General features: G+C 44.5%; 1 protein-coding gene across 1 annotated transcript in view; it reads left to right on the top strand.

The window, feature by feature from the left end:
- slc17a8 (solute carrier family 17 member 8) overlaps positions 1-13,462 on the top strand; it is a 64,704-nt gene extending 51,242 nt beyond the window's left edge. The window contains exons 9-12 of the mRNA XM_041216133.1: positions 387-519; positions 6,650-6,760; positions 11,535-11,662; positions 12,924-13,462. Of these exons, the coding sequence (XP_041072067.1) occupies positions 387-519; positions 6,650-6,760; positions 11,535-11,662; positions 12,924-13,277 (726 nt within the window). The 3' untranslated portion in view covers positions 13,278-13,462. The remainder of the gene's footprint in view (positions 1-386; positions 520-6,649; positions 6,761-11,534; positions 11,663-12,923) is intronic.
- The last annotated feature ends 1,409 nt before the right edge of the window (positions 13,463-14,871 follow it).

Raw genomic sequence — 14,871 nt, 5'->3', positions numbered from 1 at the left:
AAGGCAGCTCACCACCACCTTCTCAAGAGCAATTAGGGCTGGGCAATAAATGCTGGCCTAATCAGCGAAGTCAACATGCCGTAAATAATAAAAATAAAGAGCATGATGGGCTGAATGGCCTCCTTCTGAGCCGTGTGATTCTAAGTTAGATATAACGGAGCTCTTTCCACTTGTGGGTGCGCCTAGAATAAGGGGTGTGGGGTCATAACTATAATTAACAGATGAAAAAAAGGTTTAAGAGAATTAATGGAGGGTTAAAAATTACGACTATTAGGTTTTAGATGTAACAGTGTCATCCATGCACAATAAGTAACAAGAGCTGGTGTTACAGTTACTCTTACTAATGTTACCAGTTTCATTCAATATCTATGTTCTCTTCCTGGCAGGTGGGTATACTGTCGGCTGTGCCTCACATGGTGATGACCATTGTTGTGCCAATTGGTGGACAGATAGCCGATTTCCTGAGGAGCAGGAATATTCTATCCACAACAGCTGTCCGGAAAATCATGAATTGCGGAGGTAACTCGAGTTTCAAATTCACAGTCTGTGCTTTTACAGGCTGCCAGCCAATTACTTGCTCAAGTTGTGTTTGTTCAGTGTGTGTTTTCAATGATGAGGCTGTAACAGCTGCTTAAAAAATATGGAACTAACAGCATTTTAGACCTCTCATAACAGGTATATAGAATATCACATTCAGAAACATTCATAGGCCTCAGTTCGGGGTATGTGTGCACCTCGAGAAAGGGTATTGAGGCTGTAGGGTGTAAAAGGCTAACACCAAGCGCACCTGAGACTGATGTAACTATGATGCAATGTCACATGGCTAATAGACTGATTTGGTGGGAAGCAGATGTATAGAAGAAGCTGGTGTGGAGTACTGAGATGTATATAGATCTGTAAATAAACAAGAATGTTTTTTACAAATACCGTCTATGGTAGCATTCTTAGGGTAACCGGCAAACCCTGAAGAAACCCCATCCTGACCCCAAACGCAAGGCGAAACAGGAATGGCACAGATTCACTAGGATGCTGTTCTGATGGAAGACCAAAGACCTGAAACATTAACTCTGTTTCTCTCTTCACTGATGCTGCTAGACCTGCTGAGTATTCCCAGCGTTTTCTGTATTTATTTCACTCGGATACTGGCTGGTTGGAATGAAGACCAGCGAGAAGGAGAGCCTTGAAAAATTGAAGGCTTGTTTTTGTTAGATGAGAAGAGATTATTGAGTCATTTGGTAGAAGTGCTTAAGGTTATCAAAGGATATTTTCAGTAGGCGAGGGATCAAGAACAAGGGGTTGGAGATACAAGGTTAAATGCCAGAGATGTGGAACAGAGAGCAGGAGAAATTTTTCACACAGTGAGTTGTGAAGGCTGTGGGATTCAATCCCAAGGTTAGTGGTTAAGGTAGAAATGATTAGCATCCAAGATTAGAATGGATTGGATTTGCTAATTCTCCAGGATTGAAAGGGAATGGAGATGGGAAAAATTGTTGGAGAAACAACCTGCGGGGGTGGGGGCAGGTGGGAGGGGGTTCATGGGGGTGGGTTGGGTGGATTTAGTGTCGGAGGTGGAAGGAGAAGGATTGAATATTTAAATCACAAGTTTGTGTAATGAGCTTCCCATTGATGTCAGTGAAGCACAGAAGTCTATATTCATTTGGGGACAGGATTAGTTTGTGTTTAGGTGGGGGTGGGGATCGGGGGTGGGGGAAGGGGAGAGGTGAGAGTGATTTGAAGAAGGGTAACACACACACAAGTTATGAAGGAAGCATAGCCCAGTGATTATGACACTATATGGGCCTTGCTTAAATGTGTTCAGCTCTGATTCCACCCAAAACCAATTCCAGCATTGGCAATAATAATAATAATAGATAAAAACAAAAAACTGCAGATGCTGGAAATCCAAAACAAAAACAGAATTACCTGGAAAAACTCAGCAGGTCTGGCAGCATCGGCGGAGAAGAAAAGAGTTGACGTTTTGAGTCCTCATGACCCTGAAGGTCAACTATTTTCTTCTCCGCCGATGCTGCCAGACCTGCTGAGTTTTTCCAGGTAATTCTGTTTTTGTCCAGGATTGGCAAGTGGGGTGGGGGCAGGAACAGAAAATGGCACAGGAGGTTGGGGACTGTGTGGTGGGAGGAGGAGGTATTGGTGGTGGGGGAATTGGGATGATAATGGGAATATACGCAGAAAGGAGGGGATTGAGAGTGAGAGTGGGAATTGGGACAGAAGTGGAGAAATGGGGTGCGAGTAGGAATTGCATCAAAAACTGGAGCCAGCTCTGCTTGGTCTATAGTTAGTGCTGGTGGAGAGGGTTCATAAACAGATACCAGGGCTGGGCAAGGGGTCATTGGGGAAGTAGGGACAGGGGAGGCTCCCAGGATTTCTTCTGCAGTCCTAAGCAGGAGGCTGCTTGATCCTCCTGTGCATCAGCAACAATGTAGATTAGCCAGGCTTTTGGTTACACTGGTGCTTCCCCCAACCCATGTTTCTTTGGTGGGTTTGATGCCAGCTGGTCCCCAACCAACCTCCACCACCACCCCACCACCCCCCACTCCAGCACAGCACCCCCCCTCCCCTGCCTCCAGCCAGGGTTTACATCCATTGGCCTGCAGTGGAACATTGAAAAGGCAGCAAAGATAAACTGGTGAACTGCTGCCAAGGTAGAGGGAGCAGAGCGACCATGAGTCAGTGAGTGGGTTTTCACCCCTCTGTTCCCAACCAGCGAGTTGGCGAAGGGGACGGAATTAGATTCGAATTACTTTGTACTTACAGCACAGAACCAGGCTATTCAGCCCATTAGCCAATGCTGGTATCTATGCTCCACACAAACCTCCTCCCACCCTTCTTCATCTTGCCCTAGCAACGCATCTTTCTGTTCCTTCCTCCCTGGGCTGTTTATCCAACTTCCCCCGAAAAGCATACTATTTGCCTCAATCACTCCTTATAGGAACATAAGACTTAGGAGCAGGAGTGGGCCATTCAGCCCTTTGAGCCTGCTCTGTCACTTGAATGGCTGTTCTGATTGTGGTCTTAATGCCACTTTCCTGTCTGCTCCCCATAACCCTTGACTCCCTTGTCGATCAAAAATCTATTCAACTCAGCCTTAAATTAATTCGATGACCCAGCCTCTACTACTTTCTGGGGAAGAGAACTCCACATACTAACGACCCTCTGAGGGAAAAATAAATCTCTTCATCTCTATCTTTAAAGAGGGACCTCTTATTTTTAACCTGCGTCCCCTAGTTTTAGTCATCGATTAGAAACATCCTCCCAGTATCCACCCTATCAAGTCCCCTCAAGATCTTATATGTTTCAATAGTATCATCTCTCATTTTTCTAAACTCCAATGGGTATAGGCCCAACCTGTCTAACCTTACTTCATCAGATAAGCCCTTATGGTAGTGAGTGCCACATTCTCACCACTCTTTGGGTAAAGGCATTTCTCCTGAATTCCCTATTGCATTTATTAGTGACTATCTTGTATTTTTGGCCCTGAGTTTGGGACACCAGCGGTGGAAACATTTTCTCTACCTGTCTATTCTACTGAGTCCGCAGAATCATATGACAGGTATTTGGCCAGGAGGAAGCTTTCTTCCTCTCCAACCTGTAAGCTTGATTGACCTGCCCCAAATTCTCCAAACCACGCTCCTCCTCAGTCAGCCTCTGCACTGGGAGTCAAGCTTTGTAAAATCCTGCCTCTGACATTCAGGTCTCTGAGCTGCCCTCAGCAAGGGCCTTCTAAGTATTTCTGAGCAACAATGAAATGTCTAGAGGCTTTTGACAAGACAATGAGTGTGCCGGTGTTCTCCATGACAACCACTGACAATTTGATGCTGAGAGAACTGACCTTTACAACTTTGTGCATTCAACATCATCCTACTTTCACCTTTGTCAAATAATGCAGGATCATAGAATCTTACAGAACAGGAGGAAGCCATTCAGCCCATCCAGCCCTGTACCAGCTCTTTGAAAAAGTGATCCAATTAGCCCCATTCCCTTGCTTTTTCCTCTGCAAATATTTATCCAATTCCTTTCTGAAATGTATTGAATCTGCTCCCATTCCAGATCAAAACAATTCGCTGTGTAAAAAAAATTCTTCTCACCTTGTCTCTGGTTCCTTTTCCAATTATCTTAAAATTGTGTCTGTTGGTTACTGATGGCTCTGTTGATGGAAAATGTTTCTCCAGACTTGTTCTATCAAAACTCTTCATAATGTTTAAAACCTTTATTAAATCTCTTATTAACCGCTGCTCTAAGGAGAATAATTTCAGCTTCTCCAGTCTCCACATAACCGAAGTCCCGCAACCCTAGTGCCATTCTTTTCTGATTGGCAGGATGTGCCGAGAGGAGTTCTACAGGGGTCTGTGCTGGAGTCTCAATTTTTTACTATTTATATCGATGATTTAGATGAGGGGAGCGAAGGAATGGTAGCTAGATTTGAAGATGTCACAAAAATAGGTAGGAAAGTATGTTGTGAAGTGGACCTAAGGAGGTTACAAAACAAAAACAGAATTACCTGGAAAAACTCAGCAGGTCTGGCAGCATCGGCGGAGAAGAAAAGATTTGACGTTTCGAGCCCTAGGACTCGAAACGTCAACTATTTTCTTCTCCGCCGATGCTGCCAGACCTGCTGAGTTTTTCCAGGTAATTCTGTTTTTGTTTTGGATTTCCAGCATCCGCAGTTTGTTTCTTTTTATCTAAGGAGGTTACAGATGGATCTAAATAGGCTGAGTGAGGGGGAAAAATCTGGCAGATGGAGTTTAATGTGGGAAAATGTGAAGTTGTTCACTTTGGCAGGGAGAATAAAAAAGTAGGTTATTACTTAAATGGAGAACAACTGCAGAATTCGGAGGTGCAGAGGGATCTAGGTATTCTCGTGCTAGTATGCAGGTACAGCAAGTAATTAAGGCTAATGGAATGCTATCCTTTACTATGAGAGGAACTGAACGTAAAAGTAAGGATGTTATGCTTCAGTTATACAGGGCATTGGTGAGACCACATCCCGAATACTTTGTGTAGTTTTAGTCTCCTTATTTAAGGAAGGATGTAAATGTGTTGGAGGTGGTTCAGAGGAGGTTTACTAGATTAACACCTGGAATGAGTGGGTTGTCTTATGAGGAAAGGTTAGACAGACTAGGTTTGTTTTCACTGGAGTTTAGAAGAGTGAGGGGTGATTTGATTGAAGTATACAAGATCCTGAATGGCCTTGACAAGGTGGAGTTGGAAAGGATGTTTCCTCTTGTGGGTGAGTCCAGAACTAGGGGGGCACAGTTTTAAAATTAGGGGTCACCCTTTTAGGACAGAGATGAGGAGAATTTTTTTCTCTCAGAGGGTTGTGTGACTTTGGAACTCTGCCTCAAAAAGTGGTGGAGGTGGAGTCATTGAATATTCTTAAAGCAGAGGTGGATTCTTGTTAGGTAAGGGAATCAAAGGTTATCAGGGGTAGATGAGAATGTGCAAGTTGAAACACAAACAGATCAGCCATGTCTTATTGAATGGTGATGCAGGCTCGAGGGGCCGAATGGTCTACTCCTGTTCCTATTTCATATGTTCTTATGTTTGTATTCTAATTAAGTTCCGTTGCACTCTTCCTTCCTCTGCCTAAAGTGTATGGTGCCCAGAGAAAATGTTGGACAAAGTTAACATCATGCTGTGCCATGACGCTTTTTCTGATCAGTCAATCAGCCTAATTTGATACCTCCCAATGGTGCCAGGTATCACTTCCCCATCTTTACCTTCAAGTCTCTCCTGCAAAGATTAGCAGGATGGGACCCGGAGAGGAGATGAACGGTGAACACTTCCAGGGAAAGCTACGTCCATCAGCTCTCTGGCCCAGCGATATGGGCACGCACACTTTATGCCAGAACCCACTCAAAGCGCAACACCAGGGTTCATAACCTTCACCCATTGTTACATGTGAGGAGAGGCAATAATCTCACGACTGTTGGCAAAAGGGGATTAATGTTACTGTAATTATTCGTTTGACACTAATGATGTTTACAAAAGAAGTTTACAATAACAACTTACATTTATCATTTAACATAGTAAAGTCTGTTTCACAGGAGCGTAGGTCAGGGGCTGGGTTACAAGGAGGTGTCCCCCCCACCCACCAGAAGGACAGTCAATCTCAAATGGACCAATTATTAAAAAGCCTGTCCTGCAGCAAAATAACACACTGGGGATGGGCTAAACAGGCTCAGGTTAGACTTCTGCCCCTCGGTGGGAGCGAGTCCCACCCTCAAAAACCTAGCCAGGCAATCTGTTGTTTTATTATTCATTGGATGTGGGCATCACTGGCCAGGCCAGCATTTATTGCCCTTGAGAAGGTGGTGGGGAAACTGAAGGCACGACCACCAATGGTGGACCAATTAAAATTGAAGTGTGCAAGAGACCAGAGTTTGAGGAGTGCGGAGATCCTGGAGGGTTGTACAGCTGGAAGAGATCACAAAGATGGGGAGGGGAAAGACCATGAAGGGATTTGAAAACAAGGATGAGAGTTTTTAAACTGAGGCAGTGCTGAACAGAGAGCCAAAGATCACAAGCTCAGGAGTGATTGGTGAATGGGTCTTGGATATGCAAAGCCAAGTTTTGGATATAGGTTGAAATGATGATTCCAGCCACTAATATAAAGCTTTATTTTCCAAAGGCTTTGGCATGGAGGCTACCCTGTTGCTGATTGTTGGCTACTCCCACACCAGAGGTGTTGCAATCTCTTTTTTGGTCCTTGCTGTTGGATTTAGTGGATTTGCGATTTCTGGTAGGTCATCTTCTATTTTAATCATCTGCATCCAATTGAGTTATTTGTTTCTTATTGTTCATGAATACTTCTCCATTATATTCTCTTTATGGACCAGTTGCTTTGGCATCGAATGATGCTTGGAAAGTAAGGTTAGTTTAGGAACTTTGGAACAGGAGGAGGCCATTCAGCCCTTTGAACATATTTCTACATTCAGTTAAATCATGATCTGTATCTTAATTCGACTCACGCACCTTGGTTCTGTAAGATAAAGAGCAAGGTTTTATTTTATTCTTATCATAGGATGTGGGCACCAATGGCAAGGCCATCATTTACTGCCCATCCCTAATTGCCCTTGAACTGAGCAAAGAGGGGATATGAGAAAGCTCTGGCTGGTAAAAGTAGGGAAAATCCAAAGATATTCCCATTGATATATCAATGGGAAGAGGATAACCAGGGAAAGAGTAGGGCCCATAAGGGACAAAGGGGGCAATCTATGGGTGGAGCCAGAGGACATTGCTAGAGTGTTGAATGAATACTTCACACCCGTCTTTACCCAAGAGAATGAGAATGAAGGTATCGAACTCAGGGAGAGAGACTGCGAGGTTTTTAAGCAAATTGATATAGGGAGTGACAAGGTATTGGACGTGTTGGCAGGCTTAAAAGTGGACAAATCTCCAGGTCCAGATGATTTGTGTCCCAGACTGCTGAGGGAGGCAAGGGAGGAGATCGCAAGGGCTCTGACCCGAATTTTTAATTCCTCTCTGGCCACGGGGGAGTTGCAGAGGACTGGAGAACAGCTAATGTGGTTCCGCTACTTAAGAAGGGCTGTAGAGATAAGCCAGGGAACTACAGGCCAGTGAGTCTTACATCAGTGGTTGGGAAATTTCTGAAGGAGTGTATCTATCTCCACTTGGAGAGGCAAGGTTTGATCAGGGATAGTTAGCATGGCTTTGTCAGAGGGAGGTCATAAATAACAAATTTGATTGAATGTTTTGAGGGGGTGACCAGGTGTGTAGATGAGGGTAGTGTAGTTGATGTAGTTTATATGGATTTCAGCAAAGCCTTTGACAAGGTCCCACATGGGAGACTTATAAAGAAGGCAAAGGCACATGGGATACAGGGTAATTTGATTAGGTGGATTCAAAATTGGCTTAGTTGCAGGGTGATGACAGAAGGATGCTTTAGTGACTGGAAGCCAGTGTCCAGCGGCGTACCACGTGGATCTGTGCTCGGTCCCCTATTATTTGTCATTTATATAAACGACATAGATGACTATATGGGGAGTAGGATTAGTAAATTTGTGGATGACATAAAGATTAGCCGGATGGTTACCAGTGAGGTTGAGTATCTTGGGCTACAGGAAGATATAGACGGGGTGGTCAAATGGGCAGATAAGTGGCAGATGGAATTTAACCCTGAAAAGTGTGAGGTGATACACTTTGGAAGGAATAATTTGACAAGGAAGTATTCAATGAATGGCATGGCACTAGGAAGTTCTGAGGAACAAAGGGACCTTGGTGTGTGTGTCCATAGATCTCTGAAGGCAGAGGGGCATGTTAGTGGGGTGGTGGTGAAAAAGGCAGATGGGACACTTGCCTTTATCAATCGAGGCATAGATTACAAAAGGAGGGAGGTCATGTTGGAGTTGTATAGAACCTTGATGAGGCCACAGCTGGAGTACTGTGTGCAGTTCTGGTCACCACATTATAGGAAGGATGTGATTGTACTGGAGGGGGTGCAGAGGAGATTCACCAGGATGTTGCCTGGGATGAAACATTTAAGTTATGAAGAGATGTTGGATAGACTTGGGTTGTTTTCGCTGGAGCAAAGAAGACTGAGGGGCGACCTGATCGAGGTGTACAAGATTATGAGGGGCATGGACAGGGTGGATAGGGAGCAGCTGTTCCCCTTAGTTGAAGGGTCAGTCACAAGGGGGTATAAGTTCAAGTGAGGGGCAGGAGATTTAGGGGGGATGTGAGGAAAAACTTTTTTACCCAGAGGGTAGTGATGGTCTGGAATGCGCTGCCTGGGAGGGTGGTGGAGGCGAGTTGCCTCACATCCTTTAAAAAGTACCTGGATGAGCACTTGGCGCGTCATAACATTCAAGGCTGTGGGCCAAGTGCTGGTAAATGGGGTTAGGTAGATAGGTCAGGTGTTTCTCACGTGTCGGTGCAGACTCGATGGGCCGAAGGGCGTCTTCTGCACTGTGATTCTGAATGGATTGCTGGGCCATTTCAGAGGGCAGTTAAGAGTCAAACATATTGCTGTGGGTCTGGCATCACATTGGCCAGATTTGGCAGACATCCTTCCTAAGGGCGTTTGTGAACCAGATGGATTTTTACAACAATTGATGATAGGGTCATAGTCACCATTACTGAGACTAGCTTTAAATTCCTCATTCTTTATTAATTAATCAAATTTAAATTCCACCAGCTGCTACATGTTGGGATTTGAACCCATGTCTCCAGAATATTAGCTTGAGCATCTTGATTACCAAGTGACATTCCCACTATGCCGCTATCTCCCCTTTATGGAAGTAGCTCCACAAATACTGTGACAACCTACTCCACTCCTTACCCTTGGAACGGACACACGAGACTCCTGCAGTGACACCGCTTTTCTTTTACTGCCTCCGCTGGTTGCTGCTTTGCTGAGCTCTCAAACGTAATGTAATTTCTAGAAATCAGCGCAGTATGGTTCAGGGTCTTTTCCCTGCAATGTGCTGCCTGAAAGGCTGGATGAAGCAGGTTCAGTCATGACTTTTAAAGGTGAAAGGGTCGTAGATTTGAAAAGGAAAAGAGACAGCAAGGCCAAGGGGCCAAAGTGGAGCAGGGAATGGAACTAATTGGATTTATCTCTGAAAGAGCCGACGCATGCATGACTTGTTTGTTTTTGCGCTGGGTGATTCATGAAGCAAGTGGTTTCTCTTGTCATACTGTTGGGACAGTAGCAGAAGCTAACACATGTGCATAATAACTGAGGCCGTGACACCCCCTCAATTGTACATGAACCAAAGCAATTTTAAGGCTCCCAGCAGGAAAGCCCATTCTCGAATGAAAGATGAGTATGAGTCGGTGATGGAGATAAGTCAGGCACTGCAGCCAGATTGCTCCTGCCTGTATTCTGCACGATTGCAACTCTCTACCAGAGAGCCATGCAGGGTTGAAGAACTAGTCTTAACATTGAGATTTTTTCTAAGCAACAAGTTGTTGTGATCTAGAACGTGCTGCCTGAAAGGGCAGTGGAAGCTGAGTCAATAGTAATTTTCAAAAAGGAATTGGATAAATACTTGAAAGGATTCAGTTTTCAGGGCTATGGGGAAAGGGTACGGGCAGTGGGACTAATTAGATAGCTCTTTCAAAGAGCCAGCACAGGCACGACCGGCTGAATGGCCTCCTTCTGGGCTGTATCATTTTCTGATTTTAGGCACCAAATGAGGTGCAGGAAATAACAGGCATGAGGGGTGGGGGGGGGTGGGGGTGGCGGCAGTGGGGGTGGGGGGTGGGGGGTGGTGGTGCGGTGAATAAGAATAGTACGGATTGCATTTTGTAGCATCCTTGCTGGGCATGTGGAATTGAGGACATCCTGCTCACCAGAACACAGGACGTGCTTTGCAATGCAAGTGAGAGGAATCTGGGACCAAGATGTTGGCCAAGAACGGCACAGGTCATTCTGCGGCCATAGCCTCCCAGGGGGAGCTGCACCCCCTCTGCCGCCCCCACCTCCCATCCATGACTGATAGAAAGTTATGGGTTGCACAGCTGAGAGCTCCTTAAAAGTTCCACACTTGGCTGGGAGTGCTGAATCTCTCCATTTTGTTCCCAAAGGGCAGGCAGATATTGGCAACACTGGCAACTCAGCCCAGAAATCAGCCTAACAAGGTGACAGCATCTCATCCAAGCTGCCTAGGTCCTAAGCTCTGGAATTCCTTCCCTAAACTTTTCCATCTCCCTCTCTCTCCTACTTTAAGACACTCCTTAAAAACCCACCTCTTAGCCCAAAGCTTTTTGGTCTTCTGTCTGAATCACACCTTGACATGGATCAATGTCAAATTTCATTTGGTCACACACCGGTGAAGCATCTTGGGATATTTTACTACATTGACGATGCTAAATGGATGTGAGTTATTGTTATTGCAGGCTCGGTGCCAGGGCGAAATTTCTACTAGTCACCACCAAAAAGGCTCATAAGTGATGGATCTTCAGAGCCTTAAACTATTGTCACGTGTTTTCAAGTATCCTTAGAAGCAAAGGGAAGCCCTTTCTTCTTCAGTTCCCTGCCCAGAGCCAGGTCCCGACACACAGCGCCATGACCTCCACCACGGGTAAGCAAGGAGGCAGGTCCCGAATCACCCCCCAGCCTGAAAGGGTTTTAAAATCGTTGCTGTTGGCACCAATCTGATTACTCATCAGCTATCCAGCAAACTGGCCCTCTAAGGAATCTGAGCTTCTGTGGCAACATGCACTTTTACATACAGCTTGTAGTCTGGAGCTCTGGATAGAGGTTCCAATGTTCTTTCCATCACATGGCTGACCAGGACCCTTTTCCACCATTGGCATGTGTTGGAGGGATCTATAAGTTGATAATCAACTGGCTTGGCCATATTATGAACACACTTTCCTTGGCCATCAAATTCGTGGACAGGGACTCGAACCCAGAGCTACTAGCTCAGAGGCAGGGACACTATTCGCTGCACTACAAAGTACGCCTGCTGCATTATCTATGACAACGAAATGTCTCTACAGTCCATTCACATCTGATTAAGATTATGTCCTACTGTTGTTCAATCCAGGGTTCAATGTAAATCACTTGGACATCGCCCCTCGCTATGCCAGCATTCTGATGGGGATATCCAATGGCGTGGGAACGCTGTCGGGAATGATTTGTCCATTAATTGTTGGAGCAATGACGATACACAAGGTATAACCAAGCACTCTGTCTGTTTTTAGATGACAATGTTCTGCAGTTTCTCAGCTGGAGTGTCGTGTCACAGTCTAAGCACCAAACTTTAGGGAAAATAGCAGAGGCCTTGGAGAGAGTCTGGAGGAGATTTCTAAGAGTGGTAGCAGGAATGAGAGAGTGGAGAAACTGGGGTTGTTCTCCTTCATATTGAAATGGTTAAGGGGAGATTTAATACAGGTGTTCAACATTATAAGAGATTTTGATAGAGTAGATAGGGAGAAACTATTCCCACTGGTTAGTAACCAGAAGGGAAATGAGAAAAAACTGTTTTTCTCTGTGAGTTACACTCTGGAACGCACTGTCTGAAAGGGCGGTGGAAGCAGATTCAATAGTAACTTTCAAAAGGGAATTGGATACATGCCTGAAAAGGTAAAATCTGTTGGGCTTTGGGGGAAGAGGGGGGGAGTGCTCTTAGATAGCTCTTTCAAAGAGCTAGCCCAGACATGATGGCCTGAATGGCCTCCTATGATTCTATGAACTCAATCGGCCAGTGTGTGGTGCAGAAAGCTGCTGCCTAAACTGTTATTGCTTGGTTAAAGGGGCTGAAGTGTCGGACATCTCAAAGTTTATATATAGTGGAGGTTGCAGGTGACAACATGGCAGCTACATATTGGTTTCATTGCATTTTATGTTATTGATGTGTTATCTTCATCTTGATTTAAAAATATGAAATGAACAGTTGATCCAAATTGGCGTGGGCCATAGTATCCTTTTCTGTTTCATGATCCACATGGCCTTAATGTGTCAGCCTTGGCTCAATTAGTAGCACTCTCACCTCTTTGTCAGAAGTTTATGGGCTCAAGAACCACTCTAGAGTTTTGAGCCAAAATCTAGGTTGATACTCCCAATGCGGCGCAGAAGGAGTGCTGCACTGTTGGTGGAGCTGAGTCTCTCAATGAAATAATAATTGAGGCCCCCATCTTCACTCTCTGCTGGATGTAAAGATCAAAGAAGATTGAGGATGTTCTTCTTGGTGCCCTGGCCAATTATTAACCCTCAAATAACAACTGTAAACAGATGATTTATTTTATTGTTGTTTGTAGGAGCTTGCTGTGTTCAAATTAGCTGCTTCTTTCCCTGCATTACAATAGTGACTACACTTTGAAAAAATATTTATTGGCTATAAACATTTGGGAGATTGAGAAAGCTTCTTCTTTCTTTGACAATTCATTGAAAACCATCATGTTTTTCTGACGTGTTTTTAATTAATCGCTTTCAGACACGTGAAGAGTGGCAGAATGTGTTTGTGATCGCCTCAGTGGTCCATTACAGCGGAGTCATATTCTACGGAATCTTTGCTTCAGGTGAGAAGCAGGACTGGGCTGACCCCGAGAACACAAGTGAAGATAAGTGTGGCATCATTAGCCAGGATGAACTGGCTGAGGAGACAGAACTTAACGATGAGAGCTACATCAGTCCAAAGAAAAAGATGTCCTATGGTGCTACAGGCGAAATCAATGGAGCCCGGAAAGACAGCTGGAGGAAGAAAAGGGGAATAGCACGTGAAGAATTGGGAGAAGATCAGAATACTTATCATTGTGAAAATGGAAACTATCGAGATATGTCACAATGAGATCATGTGATCTGGACTACCTGCTGTGACTAAGTATCAAGGTTCAAGGCAGAATCTGTTTTATTGGCTTATAAATGGTATATTTAACAACTTCATAAAAATTGTTGGCCTTTTTTTAAAGATTGCAGTGGTAGAAATGGCCTTCCCTCAAATTGTACAATTGGTTACTGGTGACTATAAATATTCTAAAAGAAACTGGTCCTGGATGAAAGGTATATTACATAAAATTTCCAGCACAGAAACAGGCCAACTGGTCTGTCCTGATATTTATGCTCCACAGGAACCTCCTCCCACCTACTGCATCTGACACAATCAACAGATCTTTCTAATTCATCCTCCCTCATGTGCGTATCCAACTTCCCTTGAAATGCCTCTATGCTATTAGCTTCAACCATCCCTTGCAGCCACATTCTCACTACTCTCTGGATAAAAAGGTTTCTCCTGAATTTCCTACTGGATTTATGAGCGTTTACATTATATTTATGGCCCCTAGTTTTGGTTTTACCCACAAAGTGGGGAACATATCCTCTATATCTAACTTATCAAACCATTTCATGACTTTAAAGACCTCGATGATGTCACCCCTCAGTCTTGAGTGCAGAAGATCATGCAAGTGTCAGTAAAAATATTGTGCTAAAAAGTTTGTCAGATATGACACAGAGAGGTGAATAAAACAGCTGAACATTGCCCATACCAAAAATTCTTCCCAAAACTGACTGTTCTTGAACCAACAGTTAAGAATGTGGGGCAATTAAGTGGGGTTCTCCGGAATGGTGACAGGTTACGACTTCAATTCAGGAATGAATTCTGTAATGTTAAACTTGGTAGCACATTAAATCATGTCACAGTTTGTGTTCTGATTGTCTTACAGTACCCTTGTGTCTGTGAAGCCCATGCATTCCATTATTGATGTTAAACTGATTGAACTTTGATGTGAACAAATATGGATTTATTGATCTTGGTGTGATTATAACAATAAACGAGCAATGTGTCATAGACTGGGACAATTCTGAAATTACATGAGGCAGAGAAGGAGGGAATATTAGTAATTTAGTTCTATTTCTTTTTATTCTGGCTCAGCCAGCATTTATTACCCATCTCTAATTGCCCTTGAGAAGGTGGTGGTGAGCTGCCTTCTTGAACCGCTGCAGTCCATATTGTGTAGGTACATCCACAGTGCTGTTAGGGAGGGAGTTCCAGGATTTTGACCCAGTGACAATGAATATATGCAAGCAAATTATGGGCGGGGGGGGGGGGGGGGGGTGTTGTGCGGGGGCGGGGGCGGGGGGTGGGGGGTAGTGGGGGCGGTGGTGGGGGTGGTTGGAGGCATTGTGGTAAGGTCACTGGACTAGTAATCCAGAGGTAAAAACAAAAAACTGCGGATGTTGGAAATCCAAAACGAAAACAGAATTACCTGGAAAAACTCAGCAGGTCTGGCAGCATCGGCGGAGAATAAAAGAGTTGACGTTTCGAGTCCTCATGACCTGTTGAAGGGTCATGAGGACTCGAAACGTCAACTCTTTTCTTCTCCGCCGATGCTGCCAGACCTGCTGAGTTTTTCCAGGTCATTCTGTTTTTGTTTTAGTAATCCAGA

Source organism: Carcharodon carcharias, chromosome 21 (assembly GCF_017639515.1).
Source record: "Carcharodon carcharias isolate sCarCar2 chromosome 21, sCarCar2.pri, whole genome shotgun sequence".
Lineage (NCBI taxonomy): Eukaryota > Metazoa > Chordata > Chondrichthyes > Lamniformes > Lamnidae > Carcharodon > Carcharodon carcharias.
Note: the sequence above shows the minus strand (reverse complement) of the source record. Positions and strands in the feature narration are given on the sequence as shown.